Below are 24,531 nucleotides of genomic sequence, written 5' to 3'. Positions count from 1 at the left end.
CAACACTACGAACACTGCCGGGCAACCTCTGCACTCGAGGCCCCGGCGTCAGCGCCACGAAGGCCGGCAAGCAGACGAGGGCAGTTCTTCGGATCTACTGCACGGTGGAGCCCCAAAAATAGACGGTAAGTGAGCGCTTCTCTCTAACAACGTAGACCAAAAAGCCTCGCTCAGGATTATCAACAGGATAGGCGTGCGGGGAGGAAGGGACCTCAGAGCGAAGCGTTCATGCGACTGTTCCGATCGCCATCTTGGCTCCTCCCCACTATTCTTAAAACTGTTATTTAACTGCAACTGAGCTCCTCTTGGTTCTAAAAATAAAATAACAAAGTAATAACTGTTTTTAATACAAAACAATTGTTCTTGGATTCAGTCTTTGAGTGTGTGTAATCATTTCTTACCTGAGAGTGTAAAAGAAATGCTTAACACAGCTATCAGATAAGCCTAACTGCTCGACCACACTACCACAAATAGAGCTTTTAGTATTATCTACTCAAGCCTCTGTAAACCTCTGGGGATCCACTGGACTCTGTGCACACTATACCTTACTTTGGTATAGTATATACAGAGCCAACTTCCTACAAAAGAGTCCTGCACGAGGCATGTGGGAACTATATTGAGCTCCCAGGGTGAAGGACACATAATGGGAGGTAACACACTGTTTTCAACCCTTTTAAGAAATCCTCCATAACTAGAATTTTGAAAAAGAGATTTGTGAAGGGAATTTTCTGTTGGCAATAACAGCTGCCAAATTAACTTTTATGGAAGAGAATTGTGAGCCATATTTTGATAAATGAAGTAAGTATGGAAGAATTACATCTTCTTGGCAGGTTGTTGGTGCAGCATTCTTGTTATGACATAAACTGCAAAACCTCTTCCATTTGAATGAATAGGCTGATCGAGTGGACGGTAGTTTCGCCTTTTTGAGAATGTTCATACAATCTTTTGGAAGGTTCAGGGGGAATATTTACAAGAAAGTGGCGGAGTGCGGCCTTAGCCGCCTTGGGTTAACGCCACTTCTGAGATGGAAGGCTGCACCGTATTTACAATACAGTGCAGGTTTGCATTTCCCCATGCGCTGTCGCTAATTTAGCTGCCTAGCCAGGCAGTCAATTTGGCACTGCCCCAGATTTATGTCATATATGGGGCAGTGTCAAAATCAACAGGTGTGTGGTGAAATGATCAACACAACACCCATTGCCCGCCCCTTTCACGCTAAATATAGTGTGAAAGGGTGTCTTATTCACAAGGGGGCGGTTAAGCCACATCAAGTTGCTTAATGCTACCTTGTGAATAAGGCGAAGCCCCCACCCCAACATCGAGAAATCTTACGATGTGGTGGCGATAGGGCCTTGTAAATAGGCCCCAGGTGTCCATACGGAAGTAGCTGAGGAGCCATGCTGCCGAGTTTAAGGAGAAGAGACTGGGGTGTACCCTCTGGCCTACAAATTTTGTGAGAAGATCCAATCTGCACGGCAGATTGAGTAGTGGATGCTCTGGCCAGTAAAAAAAGGTCTGTGAACCACAACTGACATTGCCACTCAGGAGCAATCAAGATCATTGGAGGAAAGGCGTAGAGAAATGTGCAGGACCAGTCAGTCCATAGGGCATTCCCCAGTGATCCTGGTTGGAAGAAACTCGTGGTAAATTGTGGGCATTTTTTGTTTCCTACAGTGGCGAACAAGTTGAAGTGCAGAGCGCTCCACAGTCTGAAGATGTTTTGCATGATGTCATTGTGAGGAACCCATTCATGCTTTTCCTGCAGAACTCCACTTAGGGAGTGTGCTTGAACATTTTGAACACATGGTAGATGAGTTGCAGTGATCTGTATGTCTATGGCTATGAGCAAATTGTCTGGGCCTTTTGTGGTAAAGGTCTGGACCTCCTTCCCTCATGCTTGCTGAGGCAGTACATGGCTGTCGTATTGTCTGTCCAAACAAGGGGGAGTGAGTCTTGAAGGATGGGAGGAAAGCTTTCAGCACCAGGTGAACTGCTTATAGCTTGAGGAGACTGATGTGGTAGGTCATCTCACTCAGAGATCATGTTACCTGGATTTGGAGGTGATACATTTGTGGTCTCCATCCTAGCAACTAGGCATCTGTTGCTATGGTCTGGGAAGGACGTCTTGATGAAATGGCATCCCTTGAATCAGATTTGTCAGAGAACACCACCCTTTGAGAGACTGTGTTGCATGGGTGAAGAGTGTGAGCTTGTCCTCCCTTTTGCCTGTGAGTTGGTCCCACTGATTCTCGAGGCATTCCTGAAGAAGACGCATGTAGAGATGGGCATTCAGAGTTAGGGAGGATACCTGAAGCCATCGAGCGGAGGAGAAATGACACTGTCCTCACTGTGGGATGTGAGGTTTTCATGAGAGATCACATCTTCAAATGGATTGATAACAGTCTCTCCTCCGAAGGACAATATTATGCCTGATTGGTGTTGATGGAGGCTCCCAAATAATGCAGTGTTTGACAGGAGTAGATGTTGACTTGCTGTGATTGATATGCATCCCAAAACGTTGGGGGAGATTGCTCAACTGGTAATGCAGACGGGTTTCCTGAGGAGGCGATGCCTAGATGAGTCAATCGTCTAGGTAGGGGTGGATGAAAACTTGATGCTTCCTTTGTTGGTCCACCACCACTGCTGTGTGTGCACTTCCAGAAAATTCTGGGTCTGATTTGAGGACAAACAGAAGCATGTGTACTGGTAATGCTCTTGACAGATGAGAAACCTCAAGAACTTACGATGCTTCTTGGTTATTGGTATATGGAAGTCCAAATCATGATAGTCTATTAATAGAACTGATACAGTGCTAGCATTCAACAATGTTGTTGTTGAATCAAATTGTTGGCCAGTTTCAAGTCAATAATGAGTCTGAACTCATTTCTGGGACCTTTCTTTTTATTAGAAAGTATCAGGAATAAATGGCAGTTCCTCGTTAATAGAATGACATCATCCCCTCGTTGACAACCTCAAGGAAGTCCTCTTGTTTGTCTCTAGGGCGGTCGTTGGCCAATTTCTGTAAGGAGCCCCATAAGGCCTTGTGGTACCCGCTCAGAAGAGCCAATGCATTCGCTGCCTTCATGGTGGTAGCAGCATACCTTGCGGTCCACTGAATCCTGCTTCTTACTCTCCTTGTCGGGAGGTACAGTAGACGAAGGAGTCATAGAATAGTGTTTCTTAGCTGCTAAGATCACCATAGAATCTGGGGGTGGGTCAGGACGAAGAAAGACTGGATCCTGCTATGGAGGTCTGTATTCCTTTTGCAGCCTCAATGGAGCAGATTTAACTAAAGCTGAAGTAAGGAACAAATCCATTGCTGGTTCCAAAAGACGGAGAACCAAAGGAAGGAGAGGCCTTGACGCTGATCTGTGAAGAGGGGTTTCAAATATGACCAATGTGGATGTTGTGTGAACCAACATCGGGATACTGAACTTCGCAGCCCCTCTCGCCCGGACCTCCTGGAATGTAATGACATCATCCACTGGAGAAACCAATGGTTGTGGAGAGTCCAACAGCATTGGAGAATATCTTCCTGCTCTGGAAGAGGAGGTGGAGTAGTAGGAATGGCATCTAGATCTTGTATGTGATCTTGATCTAGACCTAGTCGCATGATGATGGTGACAGCGCCTAGAGGATGGTCAAGACGAAGAACGCAGGGACCTGTGGCGTTGTCTGGAATGGTCCGAATCATGGTGAGTTCTCAAAGGCGATCGTCACAGAAAAACTCCAGGCCTCGGAAGTGGGGCTTCCACAGGTGGAGGAAGAGGAACTTGACCTGGTGGAAGGGGTGCCATTGGAGGTGGCAGTGGAGGTGGAGGAGGTGGTGGTGGAGGAGATGAAGGGGAAGGAGGATGAGATTCTGGCAGCAATAATGGAGAAGAAGGCAAATACACTAATCAGAGTCAGGAGATGATTAAATGTGTCTCTGTTTCCTTCTTTCTGCATGTCTAGATGTTATCGACATACTCCGTGACGTCGACCTTCTCCTATGTAGTGACATCGCCACACTTCTCGGGGACAGCATTCCTCTGTCTCAACATTGACCCAATCCTTGACTTTGAATTCCTTCTGTGTTTTGCCAGTAGTCACCTTCGACGTTGACCTACCCTGTCTCAACGTAAATCTTGGCCTCCTCTTCGACACCGACTCATCACTTGTTGAAGAACAAGTTGGTGCTGTACCTTCTCTCGACATCGAGCCTCTCGACGTCAACCTGAAATTCTGTGGTTTTTGGGCTGTACTCATTTTGTACCTTCCACGCCTGGGGTCCTTAGAGGAAGGTGGGCGAGCACTAGTAATGGACTGACCTTCTCCTCACTCTGCTGATGTCCCACCTTAAGACTGCGACTGTCACCTGCGTCACTCTTCTGTGGCATGGAGGCAAATTTCCTTGCGTTCAATCAGGGTGCACCTGCAAAGCTTCCTGCATTACTGTTATTTGCCAGGAACATGGCTTTCAGGAAGGCATGTGATATGATGCAGACATTGTTTGGGTCTGACCTGCCTTTTTTTCACCCACAGGCAGGATACTTGTCCAATAGAGATGCAATTTTTTCACGAAATAACACAAATCCCTGGCAGAAAAATGCAGAAAATGGAAGGGACAGTGTAAAACAATCAAGTTGAGATTTTTGAAAAGAAAAAGCAAAAAAGACCAAGCTCAGTGCCCCAAGACTCTGTCACCAGGAGCCGGAAACAAGAACTGAAGCACCTGTCACCTGCTGGGCATGATGGGATACAGGATGTCTCTGGGCCCTTAAAGGCACAGAAGCTGTTTTTACACTCACATAATGGCAGTCTACAGAGGTACACTGTCCTTCCATCTTTCATCTCTCTACTTTTACATAAAGGGGTTGTGAAAGAGATTTAAGCTGTCTATGAAAGTATTTGGTTTTAAATGCACAAGTTACTACTTGTGTAACGATATATCTGTAAGAGACATTAGTTAGTGATAGATTCCTTACCTTAGAATATTCCCCAGGCGTCAGACTGGATCCGGAAAGTTTTTGCTTAGCAGTACTCCTGCGCGCCGGTAGGTGGCGTTGTGCAGCTCCGCATCCGTCACTGGCGTCGAAAGCGCCAGGATGATGTCAAGTCTACTTAGGCGCCACCATGCGCGCTGAGGTCAGTTCTGTACATGACTTTCTTCGCCGAAACGCAGAGCCATGCAAGATACTGACCATTGGTGCATAAAACTAGGGCCCTAAAAGGGGATGACCTTAACCCTAGTAATCAGTTCGCAGAACGGGGAGGATGGGTGGGGCGGTAAGGAATCTATCACTAACTAATGTCTCTTACAGATATATCGTTACACAAGTAGTAACTTGTGCATCTGAAAGAGACACGTTAGTGATAGATTCCTTACCTTAGAATAGATACCCCAGCAATACCAATCCCGGTGGTGGGTCTGTGAAAAAGATTACACCAAAAAGTCACGGAGCACAGAACGGCCAAAGAAGTCGTCTCTCTGGACCGGACTGTCAAGGCAGTAGTGCTTGGTAAACGTGTGAAGCGAGGCCCACGTAGCTGCCTGACAAATGTTCTGCAAGGGAACGCCGCGTCCCAAGGCAGTAGTGGCTGCAGTCGCCCTGATCGAATGGGCACGCAGCCACACAGGAGGCTGCTGCTTGGCCAAGGAGTAACATGCGTTGATGCACAGAACTACCCACCGGGAGATGGTCCGTTTGTGCACAGCCCAACCTTTCTTGGCGCACACGTAACCAACAAAAAGCTGATCATCCACCCGGAACTGCTGTGCACGCAGTAGATAGAATGCAAACACGCGTTTTGGGTCCAGACGGTGGAGCCTCTCTTCCATTGAAGGATGCGGAGGCGGAAAGAAGGTGGGCAAAGTGATGGCCTTGCCAATGTAGAAGGGCGTGACAACTTTTGGCAGAAAAGAAGGATGGGTCCTCAAAACCACCCTGTCCGGATGAACTGAAAGGAAAGGAGGTTTGGAAGAAAGTGCAAGGAGCTCACTCACTCTTCTGGCAGAGGTGATAGCAACCAGAAAGGCCGTCTTCAGAGTGAGAAGGCGTAAGAGACAGTGATGAAAGGGCTCAAAGGCGCACATCAGAAAAGTCAAGACAAGATTTAAGTCCCACTGAGGCATTATGAAGGGCACGGGTGGAAACGTATGCGTAATGCCCTTAAAAAAACGGTTAACAACCGGGGACTTAAAAAGTGAAGGCTGATATGGAAGATGTAGAAAGGCGGAGATGGCCGAAAGATAACCTTTGATAGTGCCCAGAGCAGACCCTGCTGGGCCAAAGAGAGAAGGAACAGAAGAACCTCAGAAAGAGGGGCAGAAAGGGGATCCACAACCTTCGCTGTGCACCATGCCACAAGTCTGTTCCACCTGCAGGCTGTGAGAAGTTGGCCTGGTATATGATGTTCACTATTCTAGTGAACACCTTGCACCAGTCCAAGCAACCCTTATGGTGATGGTTGTAAGTCAACCTTATAGACCAACTATCCTATCCGTGGACAGAACAGTCTTAGGCTAAGAGACTCTTGAGGGCGTGTAAAGCCAGCTGTTTTACCATATGTAACCCCTTGAATACCAAATAAAAGGACACCACACAGGATATATAGAAAATATATATGTATTTATTCACTAACACACTCCTCTGAACTCTTTATGCGATCAGAGGCCAAAGCACATAACAAGTTACACTTAGAAATACTTTAAATAGCACAATTTACAGTTAGGCCCTAGGGGCGCGTAAAACCATATACTAACTAAGTGGTATGAGAACCACGACTTGGGAAAAGGAAAGGCCTAGGGCCTAGAGAATCGCTGGGGCTACACTATCTGACCCTTAGGTTAGGAGTAGGAGGCCCACAGGCGGCGATTGCAGTGTCTTTACACACACGCAGGAGTCAATGTTAAGTCAATGGGAACTTAGAAGGTAAGTAAACGAAGATTTAGGACACTTCCGGCCTAGCTAGGAGGAAACAACTAGTAAATCTGGACACTAGGATAGTCAATCCCTACTGGAGCACCGAAGTACTCGCGTTACCTCACCCACGGGCTGCGGGTGCATAGGTATCAAAGTGTGTCGGATTTCGTCGTTGTTCTCAATGGAGCCTTGAAGAAAGATGCTGCAGGCGACCAGGCGGAAGATGTCCGGGTGGATCCAAGGGTGGATCTAGTATGAAGCGGACCTGAAAGCAGAGGGGACAGAGTCTAGGTCACTAGCCAGTAACCGGGTGGAACCAGGGAGGAACCAGACGTCGTCGAGGAGCAATCAGGTGCAGATGTGAAGCTTGTCGTTGCAGCAACGCGGACCAGGAGGCGTCGAGGACGACCAGGTGCTGGAGAGGAGCTGTCCCACGAAGGTTCTCGCAGATGGAGGGGTCGGCTTCAAGATCGGAGCCAACAAGCCTAAGCAAAGGCAACCCACGCAGGATACACAAAAGGCTTCTGGTGCAGACCAGGAGGGTCTGAGGTTCTTCACCTTTTCAGGGAAGCGAGGGCCAGTCTGGAGCAACCAGACCAGGGATGAATTTTCTCAAGGATCGTCGTCAGAGGGCTACTAGCCAACGGGCCAGCAACCGGGCAACCCGTCGAGCAGAACACAAGCAGAAGGGCCCCACGCAGATCTCGTGGAGTGTGGAGGGCTGGTCTTCGGTGCAAGTGGAGCTCAGTGTCGGGGTGTCGCAGTCACCAGTGCACAGCTTCGAGGATGCCTCAGGAGCTGCGCTGGTAGCAAGTTGAAGACTTTCCAGGATGCCTGGTTCCACGGATTCCGACGCCTGCCACGGGGCTCAGCTGTGCTGGAGTCGTGCAGTGGGGTCAGAGGAGTCCTGGAGTCGAGGTCTTGTCAGGCTCTGCGCTCGAGATCCGGCGGGAACGGGGACAAAGCAAGCCGTCGAGTTGCTGGATGGTGCCTGGTTGCCCAGGGTGGTCACTCCTTGGCCACAAGGGAGATTCTTCAGTCTTCAAGTCGGTTTGAATGTCGAAGGGTACAGAGTTTCGTATCAAAGTTTCATCAGGATAAATCTAAAGTCTCCTGGGTCAGCTGCTACCTTTATACAACTAAAGGGGGCTGATTTACTCACTAGGTCCCTCCTATGGGTGGGACCAGGAAGGGGGGTGGTTACACCCCCTTTCCTTTGTGCAGTTTCGCACCAGAGCTGGGGCTGGTGTGCCCAGCAAACGGTTTGAACGGGGGTATGCATGGAGCACCTAGTGTGCCCCAGGTATGTCTCATTCTATTCAGCCCTCACTGTCCCTATACAGAAAATCCTGTCTGGGGTGGTGCTCGCACCTCTCCAGGCAGGAAACCTAATGTCCAGGCCTCCCTCGCTGGAAGGACTCCCAGCAGCAGGAGGCAAGACTTGTGTCTGTGGCAGCAGCATCCATTTTGTGACGCTGGGGATCTGGTTAACTTTAACCGGGATAGTCAGCAACAACATGTCTTCTCCCTCTAGAAGGGTGGAATGCTACCCCCGTCGCCAAAATGGCAAGGGGGTAGTATTCCAAAGCGTATGACACCTTACACGACATGTTTAGATAAAGCCAAACCAAAGTTAGCATTTAACCGCGAGGTTCATAATGCACTTAAGAGTATATGGTATGGCAATATCAAAGAACAGCTATAAGGACATGGTTCCGAAAGTTGCAGACAGGCTCAGCTCATGCTAGAGCACAATCTCACACGTAACCAAGCACTCTGCCTCCAGGATTGTTAAGGCCTGCCATAGGAGAGACTTATAGGTTACTGTGTGTCTATATTTAAGGGTAGATATAGGAATACTATACCTAAGCAAGGGGTGATTACACGACCTTGCCCCAGCTGAGTGATCAGCCAGTTGTGTCAGTTTGAGTGGCCAGCCAGGGGTGGCATGATACATGCTGCAGCCCCTGGTAGGCCTTGGTTGCACCTATGCCCTGAGTACCTAGGGTACACTTCTACAGGGGCTGATAAGATGAACCAATTCCCAATTGTGGATGTACCTAGAGTACATGGTGTGAAGTTAGAGAGAGTGCATCTGGGCTGTGGGTCTGATTAGCAGGCCCACAGCCACATCTAAGTCGAAAACCAGAGTAAAGCACAAGCAAAAAGTGGGGGTGACCATAGGAAGCAGACCCTACTCTCCTACACAAGCGTATACTGTTTTGGTGGAGGGACGCCTGGCTGCCAGAATGACATCACAGACTTCGGGAGGAAGATCAAAAGGTGTCAACTGTCGCTGTTCAATCTCCATGCATGGAGGTGGAGGCTGGACAGGTTTGGGTGGAGGACCGTCCCCTGCTGCTGCGACAGAAGATCCTCCCGAAGAGGTAGCCAGATCGGAGGATCGATGCTCATACTGAGTAGCTCGGGATACCATACTCTTCGAGCCCAGTCCAGAGCCACAAGAATGACTTGGGCCCGGTTGCGCCTGATCTTCTTCAGCACTCTGGGCAGAAGTGGTAAAGGCAGAAAGGCATACAATAGACCGCAGCTCCACTCGTGACGAAAAGCGTCTCCGAGAGAGCGCCACCTTGGAAATTCCAATGCGCAAAACTGATGACATTGCGCGTTCTCTTCGGTGGTGAATAGATCTAACCAAGGCTCTCCCCACTGCAGAAAGAGACCTTGCGCCAAGTCCGAGTTCAGACGCCATTCGTGATCCACCATGCACCGGCGGCTGAGTTAGTCCGCCCTGGCGTTCAGAGAACCTGCCAGGTGTTGAACCACCAAGGTAATGCCTTGATGTTCCAGCCATGTCCAGAGGCGCAGAGACTCCTGACATAGGGTCCACAACCCCACCCCGCTCTGTTTGTTGCAAAGCACATGGCGGTGGTGTTGTCTGTGAGCACCTGCACTACACTTCCCCGGACAGAGGGAAGGAATGCCTTCAGTGCAAGCCGGAACGCCTGCAGCTCCAGAAGGTTGATATGGAGCCGGGACTCCGCCAGAGACCAGAGGCCTCTGATCTCATCTTCTGCCATGTGGCCTCGCCTCCAAGGAGGGACGCATCCGTCACCACTGTGTGCTACGGTTGGGGAAGGGAGAGGGATCTGCCACTGACCCAGTCGCGATTCGAGAGGCACCACCCCAACTGTAGTGCATCGCCCTCCGAGATCTGGACGTGATCTGACATGTTGCCCTGATGCTGTGCCCACTGGAACTTCAGGCCACACTGCAGAACCCGCATGTGCCATCTGGCATGTGTCACCAGCAGGATGCAGGAGGACTCCAGGCCCAGAAGCTGGAGGGTCAACCTGACTGAAACCCAGGATAGTGGCTGAAAGAGCGGAATCATAGCCCAAATATCCTGGACTCGCTGCTCGGGAGGATAAACCCGAAACAGGCTCGAATCCAGAACTGCTCCGATGAAAGGGAACTTCTGAGAGGGACTCAGGTGCAACTTCCGCACATTGATGAAGAACCTCAGCAAATGCAGGAGGTCAGCCGTAGTCTGGAGACGGGTGACAACTGCCTGGGGGGACTGACACCCCTAACCTGCGCAGATGAGCTGCGACCACCGCCATCACCTTCGTGAACACCCGAGGGGCACTGGTAAGGCCGAAGGGGAGCACTGCAAACTGAAAATGCTCCTGACCTACCGTGCACTGCAGGTAACGCCGGTGGGCCTGCAGAACGGGGATATGAAAAAATGCGTCCTGCAAATCCAACACTACCATCCAGTCTCCAGGGTCCAGGGCAGCCAGGACCTGAGCCAGAGTCAGCATCTTGAACTTCTCCTTCCGAAGGAAGCGATTGACGTCCCGGAGGTCCAAGATGGGGCACAGGCCCCCCTTGTCCTTTTTGGGGTCCAGAAAGTAGTGGGAATAACAACCACTCCCTACTTCCTGACCGGGAACAAACTTGATGGCTCCTTTGGCCAGGAGGGCCCTGACTTCTTGACGGAGAAGAGCGAAATGATCCCCCGATATGCGGTGGTACAGAGGTGGCATGGCTAGAGGGGAGGACAGAAAGGGGAGCGAGTAACCTTGGCAGATTATCTGCAGCACCCACTTGTCCGATGTAATTTCGCGCCAGTGATGGAGGTGGTGGCGTACCCTGCCACCCACCGGCGTGGGGTGCTCCCTGAAGCTCAGATTAGGAAGGCTTAGAGGTGGAAGCAGCGGGGTTGGAGGTGGACTGACCCGTTCGCTGGTTACCAAACCAGCCCCTGCGGAAACCACGTCTGCAGCCGGGCTGAAGCTGGTTCTGCACAGGTTTTGTGGAGGAGCGTGCTTGGGTGCTTTTGCCCTGGCCACGAAAGGAACGAAACTCAGGCATGGCAGAGTCTTCGTGGAAAGACCCAAAGACTTGGCCGTGGTCCAGGAGTCTTTAAAGCGCTCCAGGGCGTTGTCAGCCTTGTCGCCAAAGACGTCGGAGTCATCAAAGGGCAAGTCCATGAGCGAGATCTGGACATCGGGCGAGAACCCGGTAGACCGCAACCAGGCATAGTGTTGCAACGCCACAGTCGTGGAAATTGCCCTGCCCAAAGAATCAGCGGTGTCCAGACCACACCTGATGGCAAACTTCGCTTCATCCTTGCCTTCCGTAATCACTTGGGAAAGGACAGCCTGGACCTCCTCAGAACACTGAGGCAAGACCTCGGGCACCAAATCCCACACTGCGTGGGAGTAACGGCCCAATAAGCAGGCGGTGTTCACTGACCGCAACCCCAAACTGGCTGAGGAGAACAGCCTCTTGCCATATTGGTCCAGCCGCTTAGAGTCCTTATCCGGCGGAGCCATGGGAAAGGCACTCTGCGACGTCGAGGCCTGAATGACCAGGCTCTAAGGCGTGGGGTGAGTGGTCAAGGCAGGATCACCAGGAGCCGGGTGATGACGCCTAGCAACTTTCTTATGCACGGGTGCCCCAGAGGCCGGCCGCAACCAAATGCCCAGGAGGACTTCGGTAAGGGCCTCATTGAAAGAGAGCAGCGGCTCCAACAACGTAGATGCCGTCTGGTGCACCTACGTAAGGAGGTAGGTCTTGAGGGCCACCATAGGGAAGTCGAGACGGAGAGCCTCCGCCGCCTGACGCAGCACCATAGTGTAGAAAGCGCCCTCCTCCATAGTAGGTGGAGAGGAGGCAAAACCCAGGTCAGAAGACACATCAAGTTCGCCTGCATCTTAAAGGTCGTCCACCTAATCCTACTCGGAGTCACACTGCCGTGCGAGGGGTCCTCGGAGCTGTCCCAGTCCTCGTCCGACTCCGAAGTAGAAGTAGCTGGGCCGCGGCGGCAGGGCCGGAGCCGGAGAGGGGGCAAGCAGCACAGGGAACGGCGCCAGCTGGGGCCGGGCTGGAGCCGCATCCCAATGCGGATCCCAGGTCGGAACGAAATGGTCTGAGAACCAGGGCAGGGGTGGGATAAACGGCACCCAGTGCGGCGCCTGTGGCAGAGATAGGTGCGGCGCTGGACCTTGTGGCGCCCAGGCCGGAGCCGAGGGCCCTGGATCCTGTGGCGCTGGGGCTGGGGCCGGGGCCTGAGCCGGCGCCGGAGGCGGTACCGCCGGGCCAACAGGATCTGGACATGGGCCTGCAGGTGCTCCGGCAGGAGCCCGAGGCCTAAAAAGGCGGTCCATGGCAGCAAGAAACTCTTGCATCTGTTCGGGAGTCGCCGACGGACCCGGGTATGGCGGGTAGGCTGCGGGACTCCCAGGCTCCGGAGGAGCCGCAGGGGCGGAGCCCCTGTCCCCCTCGTCTGTCTCTGAGGAGTGACAGGAGGATGTCGGAGAGCGAACCCGCTTCTTCGACTTCTTTTTATGGCGTCGCTTACCGGAATCTGAAAGCGAAGACTTAGAGCCCGAGGAGCCACGGTTCCGGTCCCACGAGCGGTCCAACGAACGGCCCCTAGACACGGAGCGGCGGTGAGAGGAGTACCGGACCTCCACCAACTTCCAGCGCTGCTCCCGCAAGGCCTTCAGGCCATGGCTCGATAGTCCCGACAGTTCTGGGAGTCATGGTTGGTCTCCAGGCAGTAGAGGCAGACATCGTAGGGGTCCACCACCGACATGTTACGGGGGCACGACCCGCAAGACGTATAGCCGGTCATCCCTTCATGCACCAGGAGACAAGAGAAGGAGACAAAAAGTCTCAAAAAAGTTGTCAAAAAATTACTGAGGTACGTGCTCTATCCGGATCTGCGCTTTCGGCGCAGAAAAAGAACTGACGTCAGCACCCATGGTGGCGCCTAAGTAGCCCCCGTGACGTCATCCCGGCGCTTACGACGCCAGTGACTGTCGGGGAGCCGCACGACGCCACTTACCGGCGCGCAGGGGTACAGCTAAGCAAAAACTTTCCGGATCCAGTCTGACGCCTGGGGAATATTTTAAGGTAAGGAATCTATCACTAACGTGTCTCTTTCAGATACACATATACATGGGTTTCTTGACCCTTTATTAAGAATAACCTGAAGAATTTGGTCATTGTAGCCTTCCTTATAGGCTGAATAATGTTCTTATCTTTATTGTTTCTACAGGCCTTCCTGAAGAAAGACCAAGATCTACACTTCAGAAGACATACTATGGTAAAGCGCTCCGAGATCCCTGCATGTTTGTGGGACTGTTCAGTGCCTATCACTATCATTGGAAATCCCCTGAGAGAACTATATCAAAAATGCATACTCCAGAACACCAAAACCCAATGTTTCAACAAGAAAAAAAAATTCCATTACTAATCAGTAGCAGAAGTCCTTGATCAAAGACCCAATACTCAATCTCAAAAACATAAATACAAAAAATCCCATAAAATGCAAAAATAAATTATCCCAAAAATAATAAACAAAAAACCATATAAAATCCATCAATTTCCTACAAAGCCTTAAAAATATTAAAAACTACAGAACTTCAGGAAAATATATTTTAAGATTCTGGGAAAAATTCCCAAATTATTTACCTTGAATAAATAAAAACTCTAGCTGCATCCAAAACTCATCTGTCCATGATCATATAAAAGTTTTGGAAAAAAAAATAGAAAACCACACCCCCAAAAATAAAACAAAACTTAGAAAATGTAGAGACATATGAAATAACAACATAACAGCTAATAATATCTGCTGAATTTCTCTGGGAAGATGCGGGACTGAGCCTCCCACTCGGGCCCACTGCCCGGTTGCTGCCCTGTGCTGGGTGTGATTAGCCGGGCAATATTGCTCCATGGCAAACGGAGCACAAACACCTTGGTTAGAAGAGGCAACACGGCGTGAGGCCTTGCTGCAAGAACCCATCCCTACCCTGCCCCCGTAACTCTCCCCAGACCCGGGGTCGAGCCACTTAAATGGGTCCCACGCGGGCCATAGCCGTCGTGCAGGGACCCAGGGGGAGGTGAAAGCTAATGACGCTGGCCCCTAATTACCAATGCCGAGGCACGACCTAAGGGCACCAAGGCAGCAGAGACCCGCCGCCTGGAAATCGACGCCCGCCATGCCAAGAAGCCAGTGCCCACTTTTGAGCCTCCCCAACAACTCCCCCTCTAACTCGGGCGGGCCACCACCTTGGTTGGGCCGCCCTGGATCCAACCCCGCATGGGAGAATCGAGCTGGGGGAGGCCTATTAATGCACTTACCATGCAAATTGTTGTTGAGCAGCTAGTGTGGGCATGATCAACCGCGACGCTCGGACAACCCTTCAAACGGCGTCAGGGCAGCAAGAGAAAGAGGGGGCTCAGTGGGGGAGAGAGGTATAAGTACCTCTCCCCCCGCCCTCTCCTGCCCGGAAGTGACGCATGCCTGGGGGACCCTAGAGGTTCCCCAACCCTTGGAGGCTAACAGTGTGCCATCCTGTGGCACTAAGTGTGGCCGCCCTCTTAGGAGGGCCCCCTGCGTGGGCCCGGGGCAGCCCTGCATGGGCTGCACTAGCTTCCTTGCTCCCACAGCTCTCCACAGCGTCTCTCCCCTTCAGCGGCCCACGTCCTGCCCTTCCACCACCTCTGTCATCCTGGAAGCAATCTCCGCACGGGTCTTTTGCAAGTATCCCCGCTGCTCTCGGCCAGATCCCACGTCGTGTCTCTGCCTCCAGATCCATACGCTACGGAACTTAAGTATACAGATAGTTTTCCGTATTACTGTTCTTAATGAAAGACTCTTCCAATATTCATCCGATGTTGCTGCGTCTATTTAAATTACACTTTTTAATGGCTGCTTCCTCAGAGCATTGCCTTTCTCCTCACACGGATAGGGAGTTCCTGCGACCGGTGTCAGCCCGCCGCCATGTTTCCCACCCTCATTTCCAGTTGCTCTCTCTTCTGTCATGTTCTGTTTATTATTTTTATTTTTGCTTTATTTTTTGGCTGGCCTGAAAGCTGTAATTTGCTCATAAGGCACTCCTTTCGCTATACCTTCCAAACTTTTTTTTGTTTAATTTACTGATCCAAAATGTGCAGCTGCCATTTTAGAATGATAAATCAAGAAAATACACTGTAGCATCTTAATCACACATCATCACTTTGGGCTGCTTTTCTGGCTTTTATTGCTGATGCTGAACAACATCACAACAAAGCATTTTTTTTATCAGTGCTATTCAGAAATATACAAGGAGTGGCATAGCCAAAAGATCAGATAAAGGCTCTGAAAGGAGAGAACTATTGGCTTGGTCACTGCTTGTTTCTTTTGTACTGCCAAACTCGTGCAAGAAGAAAAATTTATTTTTTTACTTCTTATTTTGGCGCCTCTAAGGGATCTCTGCCTCTATGGAAAGTGGTTTCTTGGGTATATTTTAGATTTTAAATTGAACTTAGACCATGAGCCCTTGTACCCTGCTTTATTTTCCCTTTTCTGAAAATCCTAGGGCATGATTCACAAAGGTAAACGTATATTTTTGTCCTATCTTCTTAAGCGTGAAGTACTCCGCAATCATAAGCTTACTATTAACTTGTAGTTTATAAATACCAACCTCAGCCCCTAGGCGAATTTTTAACTTTTCTCCAAATATTGCAGGACTGGAGTTAGAAAAGTAAATAAGCCTCCTAGTAAATGATAGGGAAAGTTAGACTTTCTCAAAATATTATGGGACAGGCCTCAGTCGAACCTTGACCGATCTCTTTTATCATTTCAGTCCATGCCTTGCGCCTGATTGGCTGGAGCATCACGCACCACCACCTAGGTTAATCGACATAGTAAATTTTCCATTTCTGGTCTGAAGCCTGAAAAAGGGTCATAGGAGGAAGGAGTATCCATTAATATGAGAGATCAAACAATAAATGATAAACAGAGCTACATCTGCTATTGAAAAGGACAGAGATCTAAATAATTTGCAATGTCAGGATTAAAGATGTGTGTAACTCATCCTGATGTGCACCAATCTAGCTAACCTTTTCTCAGGTAATGTTTATGCGGAATATTATTTGTATAGCCACTTTTAAAGAAAACATTAATGAATCTGTTTAAAATCATGTGAACAGTATGAGCACATTTTTGCTTCATCTATAAATAACAAATATTGGGTGACGTTTACTTATCACTCAACATACAAAGGTTTGTCCTTTCTTCGAGGTTGTGAATCAGGCACCACGTCTGTTTTCTCATCTAAAATAAAGTATTAAATAAGAGCTATGTTATTATCCATTAAAATAAATAATAGCACTGTAGTTTGTATTTAAAAAGGAATAACTTATTGACGAAACTAATAACATCGCAAAAGCATGCTTGTAATAATTGAAAAATCATCAAGTGCTAACTAACCGAACCTTCCTTTCTGACAGATCATGTCCTTTTCTTCATTTTGTAGCATTTCTGCAACTTCTGCAGCAGATATACGCTAGAAAAAAACAAAGTTATTAAGTATCTTGCTAATTGGTTATGTGTGTCTGATATATATGTTTCATATGATACATTCTAGGAGGGCAAAAAATTACATTAGCATTATTTTAGAGCAGAATGTAACAGAAAATGAAGCCTACACTTATGCCACAGTCCTTAAGTTCCGCACTTATATAGAGAGTCGGGCACGTAGACCCAATACTAGGAAGTGGAAGGTCTAGGGCAGGAAGTGCCGTGCCCTTCGGGTAAGCTGGTGAGGTGACATAGAGGGTTGGGGGCAAGTAGGATAGGGTTCTGTTTTGTGCGAGGTAACATGTTAGGCAGGAGGAAAATAAAGAGCTACGATTCTCAGTCCTACTGTGTCGGAGTTGTTCTTCTGGCAGACTCTACAGGAGGCGACAAAGACTTAAAGTAAATAGATGCAGACCCACACATTGGTGGGATGCTGTACCCAGAAACTAAAACTCCAGCGGTAAAGCGAACCCTCCCAGCGAATAGGACACGTTACAATGCAAACTTTTACAACGCATGCCTTTACAATGCGGTTTTTACATCGCAACATCCATTACAACGCATGATTTTACAACACATGCATCACAACACATTTTTAGAAACTACATTTACAACGCATACCATTACATTGCATAATACTTTTAGGGCAGCAGTAGGGTAAGCGTTGGATAGTGTAGAGGTAAAAATTACTATTCCCACTCCAGTGAGTGCAACAGTAGGGTAAGTGTTGGATGGTGTGGGGGTAAAAAGTACTATTCCCACTCCAGTGAGTGCAACAGTGTAGGATAGTGTAGGGTTAAACATGACTATTCCCCATTACTTACCTTATAACGCGTTGTAATGGCATGCGTTCTAGTGACGTGTTGTAACGGCATGCATTGTAGTGACATGCGTTGTAATGGCTGCGATGTAAAGCCTGCTACATTGTAATGACTGTGTTATAAATGTAGTGCGTTGCAATGACTGGGTTGTACTGGTTGTTTCCCTTCCAAGCTGGCCTTAGCCCAGTTCCACTGCCCACCAGCTGCCCAGTGCGCAGTGGCAGCTCCTCCGCTATGGCAGAGGAGCATCGCCTCACCGCTTTCAAGCAGTGCGAGAAGCAGAAACATAAAATTATAATATCTTTCAGTTATTATCATTTTATGTTTGTGCTGCTTTGCGAGAGGGTCAGGCTGCTCTGCTCTCAGAGCAGGGGAGGAGTGGTTTTCCACCCCTAAGAGCGCAGTGAGCCTGGTTTGGGCGGCCCGAGTCATGCCCTATTCTCCACGCAGGCTGCATTACAGCCTGCGTTGAGAACATGCCGAGGCCTCCATTCCCTGGTTGAGCGTCAAACCAGGATGCTCAAAATCAATCACAACGATGCATTGCAGTGTTGTGATTGGTCAGGGGAGACGAGGTGCCTACCAATCACAACGCTGCACTGCAGGAACAAAGACGAGGGACCCGGCGGCAAGGTAAGTTATTTTTATTTCTTATGCGCACTCCCTCCCGCAATCGCGACCCCCCTTCCCCCACGTGTCTCCCCGCGCCCGTCCCCCACAACTGCGAGCCATGCCTGCATCCACTGCCAGCACAACTCTGAAAGTGTCCTGCAAACGTGGTTACAGAGAAATCGAGCACACCCTATAAAGCACTGTGCCACCCAACAGCTGAAAGCTGAGCACGCCCCAGCAGCCACCATGCCCGGCAGCCAAAGAGCTAAGTGCATCCACCTATGCAAGCAGGTTAAACCCCACAAGCCCTTAAGGGCCCCCAGTGAAAGAAAAAAAAAGGACACAAAAAAGTGCAAAGGAAAGCAAATGTGCAAGTAAGAAACCTGCTCACAAATCGGGTTGATTCCATCTCCAGGAAGGAGTGAAGAAAGAAATCGAAAACCAGCTGAAATTGGACATCATTAAAGCCTCCAAAGGCCCCTCCCCGTGGATCTCGTCAATAGTAGTGGTATTATAGCAAGACAAACAAGCATTTGCAATGCAATAGGTCTCGCATTTACGCGGGTTTAAGCTATTGGCATTGTAAATGGCAATGCCTTTTAGTTATGTTTTGAAAACCAAAAAATAAATAAAGGGCATTGTCATTTACAATGCCAATAGCTCAAACTGCATAAATCCGAGACCTATTGCATTGCAAATGCGTGTTTAATTTGTATTTTTGGGTTTGAGTTGCATCAGTAAATAAAAACAAAAAAAGGTATGGAAGCGTGTTTTTTTTTAAAGCTGATGGACGAAGCAACACGGGGTAGCAGAAGCAACAATGGGGCTGAAACAACATAAATGTAGTTACCTAAAAGTGAGCAGAGTAAGAATATGAGTAAATTGAAAATGCTACAGGGGAGGGACTGGCACAGGATGGGCAGGTGTAGTCATCAAATAAAGAGGCAAACAGGAGTGACAGTAAAGCATACCAATGGTAAGCAATGGGTGGGCTGCAAGCCCCTCTTTGTTCTTAGTAAAGTTCAATATATATTTCACAACCAGAGAGCCGCATCAATGAAGGGAAAAAACAAGTGTGGTGGAGAGCGGAGGAGGATGAACTGCTGGAGAGGGGGAGCAATACAGAAAGTGCAGGGAGCAGGAATTTTAGTGGGGAAGCAGCACACGAGGGAGCAAATAAGAAAACACATGAGCTTCTGTGAGAAGTTGGCCTGGTATATGATGATCACTATTCTAGTGACCATCTTGCACCAGACCAAACAACCCTTATGGTGATGGTTGTAAGTCAACCTTATAGACCGGCTATCCTAGTGGTAGCGAGGACAGAACAGTCTTAGGCTAAAAGACTCTTGAGGGCGTGTAAAGCCAGCTGTTTTACCATATGTAACCCCTTGAATATCAAATGAAAGGACACCACACAGGATATATATAAAATATATATGTATTTATTTACTAATACACTCCTCTGAACTCTTTATGAGGTCAGAGGCCAAAGCACACAACAAGATACTTAGTCAGAATACGTTAGGTTGCACAATTTACGGTGAGGCCCTAGGGGCGAAGCAAACCATATATTAAGAAAGTGGTATAAGTATCACGTCACGAGAAAAGGAAAGGCCTAGGGCCTAGGGAATCGCTGGGGCTACCCTATCTGAACAATAGTTTAGGAGTAGGAGGCCCATAGGCGGCGCGTGCAGTGTCTTTACACACACGCGCGAGTCAATGCAAAGTCAATGGGAACTTAGAAGTTAGATTTAGAAGGATTTAGGACACTTCCGGCTTAGCTAGGAGGAAACAACTAAAGACCTAGGGCCCGATGTAGGTAAAAGTCATTTACCGATTTTAAAATACCGATTTTTACCGAATCGGTATTCTGAAATCGGAAAATGAGATGTAGAGAAAAAAATCGGTAAAATACCGATTCGGTAAAAATCGGTAGCGTGTTTCGATACTTACCGAATCTGTAATTACCGAATCGGTAGATACCGAATCGGTAATGACAATACAAGCCAATGGGCCAAAAGGGCAATAGGAATGCATTGGAAAACCCGATTCGGCCAATATCGATTCGGCAAATACCGATTCGGTAAATACCGAATCGGTAAATACCGAATCGGCAAGCAAGTAAAAGTGAAACCAATTCAAACAGCCAATGAGGTGGAACCACCCTCCCCCACCCTACCAGGGAGTGGCTACCCAGGCGGGTGCAACTCATCAGAACTTTCTGGAGAGGCAGCCAGAGCTGAGCAGTGAGAGGGAGCAGCAGAGAGAGTGGTAGCTGATTTTGCAGACAGTGGAAATGGCAAGCAGCTCAGAGAGCCAGAAGGCTGAGGAAGCGCAAAGTGAAGTTTAGCAGCATGGAGCTGCAAGTACTTGTGGAGGAGGTGGCGAGGGTCCACAGGCAGCTCTATGGGAGGCTGTCCCTCACAGTCCCAGAGTCTACCAAGAGGAAACTGTGGAGTGCCATAAGTGAGAGGGTCAATGCAGTTGGTGACCCCCAGGAGCCTGGAGGACCTCAAGAAGAGGTTTTATGACATCCGGAGCCTCACCAAGAGGAAATTGTCAGAGCTCCACAAGCAGGCAGGTCTGACTGGTGGAGGCAGGAACCCCGCGCCCCCCCTGACTGACCTGGAGGAACTGGTGGCCACGACCATCGAGACGGAGAGTGTGGTGGGAGTAGGGGACATGGACAGCTCAGCCAGAGCTACAGCAAAAGGTAAGAAGCATGCGCAGCATGACACACCCAACCAGACACCTCCCCTATAGCCTCAATGTACAGTCAAACCCCAGTCCAGTACTGCTAGCACCATACATGAGCAATGCATAATGGGAAATGTAGTCAGCTAATGTAGGAACATTTGTCAGTGCACATTAATCTGCAAGGCACTTGAAAAAAGAATCAGAGTAATGAAAGTGACATGTGCAATGCTTTAATTTTAGTGACTGTAAGACATTTGCACTCAGTTCACAAATGCTTCTTTATAGCTAGGGGCAACATCAGGCAGTGCAGGCAGTGGAGCATCAGCTGCACAAGCGACAGCTGCAGTGACGGCGCAGAGTGTGGTGGCAGGGACAAGCACCATGGATGCCTCGCAGGAGGAGGAGGACAGCAGTGCCACGGTCAATGAGGACGACCCTGTACATGCCCTCGTTTTTCCCCACTCCCCCCAACTATCACAATCCCCCCCATTGGTGTTCTCAGCTGAGAACTCCCCCTCACGGTCCCAGCCAGCACCTGCCACATCACCAGCCAGGAGGAGTATTGTGGCCCCATTGACAATCATGGAGGGAGCTGCGGGTCAGGCACCAGCACCCACACCAGCGACACCTGTAGTACAGCAGCCCACCCAGCAGGCCAGCACCAATCGCCGCCCACACAATCCCAGCAGTGCATGTCCATCAGGAGAGGGCACAGTGTTCCAAGGCCTTGAGGGGAGCATGGAGCGAATCCAGCGCCTGCAGGCAAAATCCATCCTGGCATGCCACCGCCAATTGCGTGCACATAACCTGCAAATGGTAGAAATGGCAAAGGGCTTTGGTGAGTTGGTGGCAAGCAACAAGGAGGTGGCACAAACAAACAGAGACATTGCCACAGGAATGGGACGCATGACAACCGCCATCACACAGCTTTGTGCCAAGATGGAACATAAGGAGCACACAAGACGCAGGGATGCCCGTGTCCAAAACAGGGCAATTAACCGGCTTGCCGCCGCAACGTCCCAGCTATGTCGCCGAGGGGTAAATTTGGAAGAGAGCCTGACACAACACACTGCGGAGGTGACCAGGGGCATGGCCAGGATCACCAGTGCCATGGAGGCCCTCGTCATATCAAATACAGTGGTCAATCCTGCCCTGGACGTGGCCGAGGCTGGGGACAGCAGCAGCCGCAGCAGCCCGGCTAGCGCTGTGTCAGAGCCGCGCAGGAGCAGCAGGCGCTCCGCAGAGGCAGCAGGCCATGCTGAAGCGGGTGATCAGCATCCCAGTGGCACTGTGAAACGCTTCAGAAAATGACTCTGCCAGTGTGGGTGAGGCAACCCGGAGCATTTCCAGTCCCCACATACAATTTCATATTTTCACTTGTTGCACATCAGTGCTTGAACGTTCTTCCAACATTAAAACAAATTTTGTTTCACATCCATAACCTGTGTGTTCATCTGTACTCACTCAGAAATAGTTGTCTGTTATTTCCTCCCGTCTGTATCTGTCATCACTTGGTGTTGACACTCCAGCAGGTTGAGTTTGTGGCACAGCAATGTCGTCGTCATGGTCCTCGTAGTCTGACAACTCTACCTCAGTGCCCTTCTTGACCGCAAGGTTGTGCAACATTGCACAGACAGCAATCATCTTGCAGCAGGTGATGGTGGTATACTGCCTTGCACCTCCACTCTTGTGCAAGCATCTGAACCTGCTTTTCCAGATGCCAAAGATCCGTTCTACCACATTCCTTGTGCTTTTGTGGGCCCGGTTATACCTCCTTTGGCTGGGGGTTGAGGGGTTGAGGTAGGGGGTGAGTATGAATGAGCGGAGGGCATATGCACTGTCGCCTAGAAGAAAAAGGGGTAACGTTACTCACATGCATACATGTACTTCACACTGCTATTTTTGTTATGGGGGTCTGACAATGTGTCTCACCTAGGAGGTATCCTTCACCAAATTCCCCTGCCGTCAGCCGTGCATGGATGCCGCTGCTTTGGAAGACGTAGGAGTCGTGGGTACTCCCTGGGAATTTTGCAACCATGTCTGTGATGACGCACTTAGCATTACAAATCACCTGCACATTTATGGTGTGCGTTGACTTCCGGTTACGGTATATGTATTCTGTGTCAGCAGGGGGGCAAATCGGAATGTGCGTGCCATCAATGCAGCCAATGATGTTGGGGAATCTTGCCATCTGGTAAAAGTCTGCTTTAGTTTGTACCAGTTCCGCATGGGTTGCAGGGAAGGAAATGTATTGGTCCATCCTCTGTATCATGGCGTCAAGGAATCTGTGGAAAAACCTTGACAGGCTGCTCTGGGTCACCCCTCCTGCCACAGCAACTACACTTTGATAGCTGCCAGACGCAAGCAGGTGTAGGCTGCATAGCACCTGCACTTGTGTTGGGATTGCGTGTGCCCTTGGGGTGGGGTGGTCCAACAGTGGTTGGAGGTCCCTGATGGGGTCAGTGATGGTGTCTGGGGCCAACCTGTATCTCTGTAGGATCTCTGCTTCTGTGAGCATGCACAGGGTCACCCTCTGCCTGTAGACCTGCTCCTGTCTCAGCCATTCCCTCTCTCCTTCCTCCTGTAGCCGTAGCCGTCTTGCAATGACATAAAATGCCGCCATAGTGCAAGAAGAATTGCATTTTGGGTCCGTTTTTATAGGTTGCACCTGGTTACCACCTGATTCTAATCCATGGTAAATACAGACTCTTAAATACCGATTTTTAGGCAAATTCGGTATTTCTGAGCTTACCTACATCTCACTCTTCATTTTTCACACTTCTTATTTACAGAATCGGCATTTTACCGATTCGGTAACTTTACCGATTCGGTAGAATTACCGATTCGGTATATTTACCGATTCTGTATGTTAGCGAATCGGTAAAAATACCGATTCTGTGTTTTTTCCGATTCGGTATTTTACCGATTCGGTAGAATTACCGATTCGGTATATTTACCGATTCTGTATGTTAGCGAATCGGTAAAATCGGTAAAATTACCGATTCTGTGTTTTTTCCGAATCGGTATTTTACCGATTCGGTAGCATTACCGATTCGGTAATTTACCGATTATGACGGATTTCGGACATCCCGATGGTTCGATTCCGCTCGGTAACGGCCGAAAATCGGTATTTTCGGCCGTTACCGACCGACCTACATCGGGCCCCTAGACACTTGGATAGTGAATACCCTTGGGAGCACCGAAGTACTCGCGTTACCTCACCCACGGACGGCGGGTGCATAGGTGTGAAGATGTGTCGGGTTTCGTCGTTGAACCCTATGGAGCCTTGAAGAAAGATGCTGCAGGCGACCAGGAGGAAGATGTCCGGGTGGATCCAAGGGTGCATCGAGGATGAAGAGGACCTGAAAGCAGAGGGGACAGAGTCTGGGTCACTAGCCAGTGACCGGGTGGAACCAGGAAGGAACCAGACGACATCGAGGAGCAATCAGGTGCTGTCTTGAAGCTTGTCTTGGCAGCCACGAGGACCAGGAGGTGTCGACGACGACCAGGTACTGGAGACGGGCTGTTCCACGAAGGATCTCGCAGATGGAGGGGTCGACTTCTGGATTGGAGTCGACAAGCCTTGGCAAAGACAACCCACGCAGGATACAACAAAGGCTTCTGGTGCAGACCAGCAAGGTCTGGGGTGCCTCACCTTTGCAGGGAAGCAAGG

The 24,531-nt window shown here is 49.5% G+C and overlaps 1 protein-coding gene across 4 annotated transcripts in view; it reads right to left on the bottom strand.

The window, feature by feature from the left end:
• The window catches only part of SYCP2 (synaptonemal complex protein 2), a 2,783,385-nt gene that overhangs the window by 1,467,819 nt on the left and 1,291,035 nt on the right, over positions 1–24,531 (bottom strand). For all 4 annotated transcript variants that reach the window (XM_078651823.1, XM_078651822.1, XM_078651824.1 and 1 more), the window contains 2 exons: positions 16,636–16,711; positions 16,425–16,479 (listed from right to left, as the gene is read on the bottom strand). In XM_078651823.1, coding sequence (XP_078507949.1) covers positions 16,425–16,479; positions 16,636–16,711 — 131 coding nt within the window. The remainder of the gene's footprint in view (positions 1–16,424; positions 16,480–16,635; positions 16,712–24,531) is intronic.

The sequence above is a fragment of the Lissotriton helveticus genome, chromosome 7 (assembly GCF_964261635.1).
Source record: "Lissotriton helveticus chromosome 7, aLisHel1.1, whole genome shotgun sequence".
NCBI classification, from domain to species: Eukaryota; Metazoa; Chordata; class Amphibia; order Caudata; family Salamandridae; genus Lissotriton; species Lissotriton helveticus.
Note: the sequence above shows the minus strand (reverse complement) of the source record. Positions and strands in the feature narration are given on the sequence as shown.